The sequence below is a fragment of the Haplochromis burtoni genome, unplaced genomic scaffold, assembly GCF_018398535.1.
Source record: "Haplochromis burtoni strain Fernald_Lab_line unplaced genomic scaffold, NCSU_Asbu1 Contig_541, whole genome shotgun sequence".
Taxonomy (NCBI): Eukaryota; Metazoa; Chordata; class Actinopteri; order Cichliformes; family Cichlidae; genus Haplochromis; species Haplochromis burtoni.
Genome location: NW_024582902.1, coordinates 59,181 through 61,888, shown reverse-complemented (window position 1 = coordinate 61,888; position 2,708 = coordinate 59,181). Strand labels below are relative to the sequence as shown.

Here is a 2,708-nt window from a genome sequence, read left to right as displayed (position 1 = left end):
GTGTGTGTGTGTGTGTGTGTGTGTGTGTGTGTGTGTGTGTGTGTGTGTGTGTGTAGTTTCCTGTGTTTGGTTCCTGTTCAGGTGCGGTCGTCTCAGCTGCTGCAGGAAGGAGGATACGAGACATACGTCCACGACGCTCACACACTGGTCAGAAGACACACACACACAGCTGTCACTGGTCTCTGACCCTACAGTCAAACCCTGTCTGACTCCTCCCATTTCCTCAGGTGACCGAGTGTCAGGCTCTCTCACTGTCCTGGGATTGGCCGCTTACTCCCCCCCCCCTTTCCCTGTCGTCAGGTAAAGACTCCGCCTCCTTCTTTGAAGGTCACCTGCTAAAACTTCTCTTTGACCGTCTGGGACGCCTCCTGGAGCAGGTACACAGACACACACCTGTGCCCTGCGTGGTTCCCCCTGGCTCACCTGTGCAGGTGATGACGATGATGTTGTGTGTTTGCAGCCGTACGAGTTGAACCTGCAGCTGACGGCTGTTCTCTCCAGGCTGTCGGCGTTCAGCCACCCTCTGCTGCACGAGTACCTGCTCAACCCCTACATACACCTGTCTCAGTCCTCCAGGTCACTCTTCTCTGTCCTCATCAGGGTGAGACACGTTCTCCAGAGGAGGGCGGGGCCATGCATTTGTTTTTAAGTTAGGGCATGTCTGTTTTATCACCTGTGTGTGTGCCAGGTGATGGGAGAGCTGATGCAGAGGATCCAGCAGGTCTCTAACGTGAGCGAGCGACTGCTGAACACCAGGAGAGCGCTGCTGGGCCTGCCGCACGACCCCGGGTAACTACCTGCTGTAACACCTCACTCCAGCCACGCCTGGCGCCGTAAACACACTTACCAGGGCTGCAGCGACTCATCGAGTGACTCGATTATAAAATGTCTCTGCACAAATTCTTCTTTGATGCTTGTTTAATGTGTTAATGACGGAAACACGAGCGTTTCGAGTGAAAGCTGCTGCAATAGAAACGAGGCGGGAAGAGCATAGAGGCGGAGCCGTTAGGGAGACGGTAGCGTGACAGGAAACATGGTGTCCACCATTAGAACCTTGACTGGGAAAGAGCTGCAGGAGTCGGAGCCTCAACAAACCGTGATGTGAAGTAGGCTCCACCCACCGCCACTTGTGTCATACACACACACACAGCTCTCCAGATAATCTGAGGCATGTTTTAACCCCACAGTTCGCTCCAGGCTGACGGCAGCCGTCACGTTTTACATGGAAGTGTACAGGCGTGAGTCTAGAGGGGGGTGCGAGGAGCCCTAGATTTATTACAAGGCTTGGAAATGATATAAAAACTGTTTCAAGTGCTTACAAATAAGAAGTTTTCTCTCTTTGAGTGTTTATTATCGCTCATTAATAAGACAAAAATGTTCTTACTCGATTACTCGGTGATCAGTAGCTGCAGCCCTGTGCAGTCTGCCGTCATACTCCAGACTCCACCTGTACTGAACTCAGCTGTTTTGACTGTGAGCGCTGCTGGTCCTGTGTTCACCTGAGTTCTCCTGTGGGTGTGTCCACAGACTGGATCACCTGACCCTGCTCAAAGGAGTCATCGTCCTCGAGGAGTTCTGCAAGGAGCTTGCTGCCATCGCCTTCGTCAAGCTGCCCCAGGACCAGGACTGAGTCACCTGGAACTTTGGATTACAGATCAACATGTAAACATTGGCTCACCTGCTGCAGGTGCACCTGGGAGGAAGAAGCAGATTCAGAGTCTTCAAGTGTTTTGTTTTTGTTTTTAAGTTCTTCTTGTATAGCGAAAAACTGGCCGATGTCTTGGTGCCGTTTCTGAGGCGACCTGAACACCTCGGCGTCACTCTGCGTTTGATTGGTCAGCACGTTTATTTATGGTTTTAGTCTTTAGCTGATTTTAAACAAACAGGAAGTGGTGTCAGAGTCCAGTTTTGAATGTGTCACATGTCAGTGAGACGTTCCCATTGGACGATCACATGGAGTGATGTCAGCACGTTACACTTAGAAACTGCGATTAAACACACTGTCAAAGCGAGCAATGCCTGTCATGTGACATGTCAGTGAATCTCATTGACTGTGTGGGCGCGGTTTGATGAATGGAGCCAGGGTTAATGAGCCGTCTGATTGGCTGAACACGCATTTAAATACAGAGAAACCCTCATGGGGCCGAGTCCTCATTCATCATTAGCCCCGCCCTAAATGTTGTCAATCACCGTGCAACCATGTTGCTTAGTTTCTGGTGAAAGAGAGCAACTGTTTATCAGCTTCACTGGAAGAAACTTTACTGCCTGATGGACTTCCTGCTGCTTTCACATGGCGAGTGTCACATCGAAGTCACTCCTCCCTTTGGCGGGAACACCTGTCCACATACTTTTGGTCCACTGAGCAAACAGTATGAAAAAGCTTTGTATAATTGATGATGATGATGATGAAGAGTTTCATGTGTGAGACAATAAAAGTGCTGACAGCCGTCTGTCGTGGTGTCCTTGAAAGTTTCACCAAAGAAAGGGTGAGTGTGTGGGAGTGTGTGGGAGTGTGTGGGAGTGTGTGGGAGTGTGTGGGAGTGTCACTGATCCCAGCGCAGATTCATCCACACAGGATTTTGTTCACCATCACTCATATTTCAGACACTGAAGTTGCTAAACTAATTACAGGTTTAAAACAATCAAAAGCACTTGATGTATATGGTATTAACACAAACTTCCTAAAGGAACATATGGATCTGCTCGTA

At 49.7% G+C, this 2,708-nt stretch overlaps 1 protein-coding gene across 5 annotated transcripts in view; it reads left to right on the top strand.

The window, feature by feature from the left end:
- The window catches only part of fhip2b (FHF complex subunit HOOK interacting protein 2B), a 9,889-nt gene extending 7,442 nt beyond the window's left edge, over window positions 1-2,447 (top strand). For all 5 annotated transcript variants that reach the window (XM_005947765.3, XM_005947764.3, XM_014329369.2 and 2 more), the window contains 5 exons: window positions 57-147; window positions 228-377; window positions 461-601; window positions 689-789; window positions 1,528-2,447. In XM_005947765.3, coding sequence (XP_005947827.2) covers window positions 57-147; window positions 228-377; window positions 461-601; window positions 689-789; window positions 1,528-1,630 — 586 coding nt within the window. In that variant the 3' untranslated portion in view covers window positions 1,631-2,447. The remainder of the gene's footprint in view (window positions 1-56; window positions 148-227; window positions 378-460; window positions 602-688; window positions 790-1,527) is intronic.
- The last annotated feature ends 261 nt before the right edge of the window (window positions 2,448-2,708 follow it).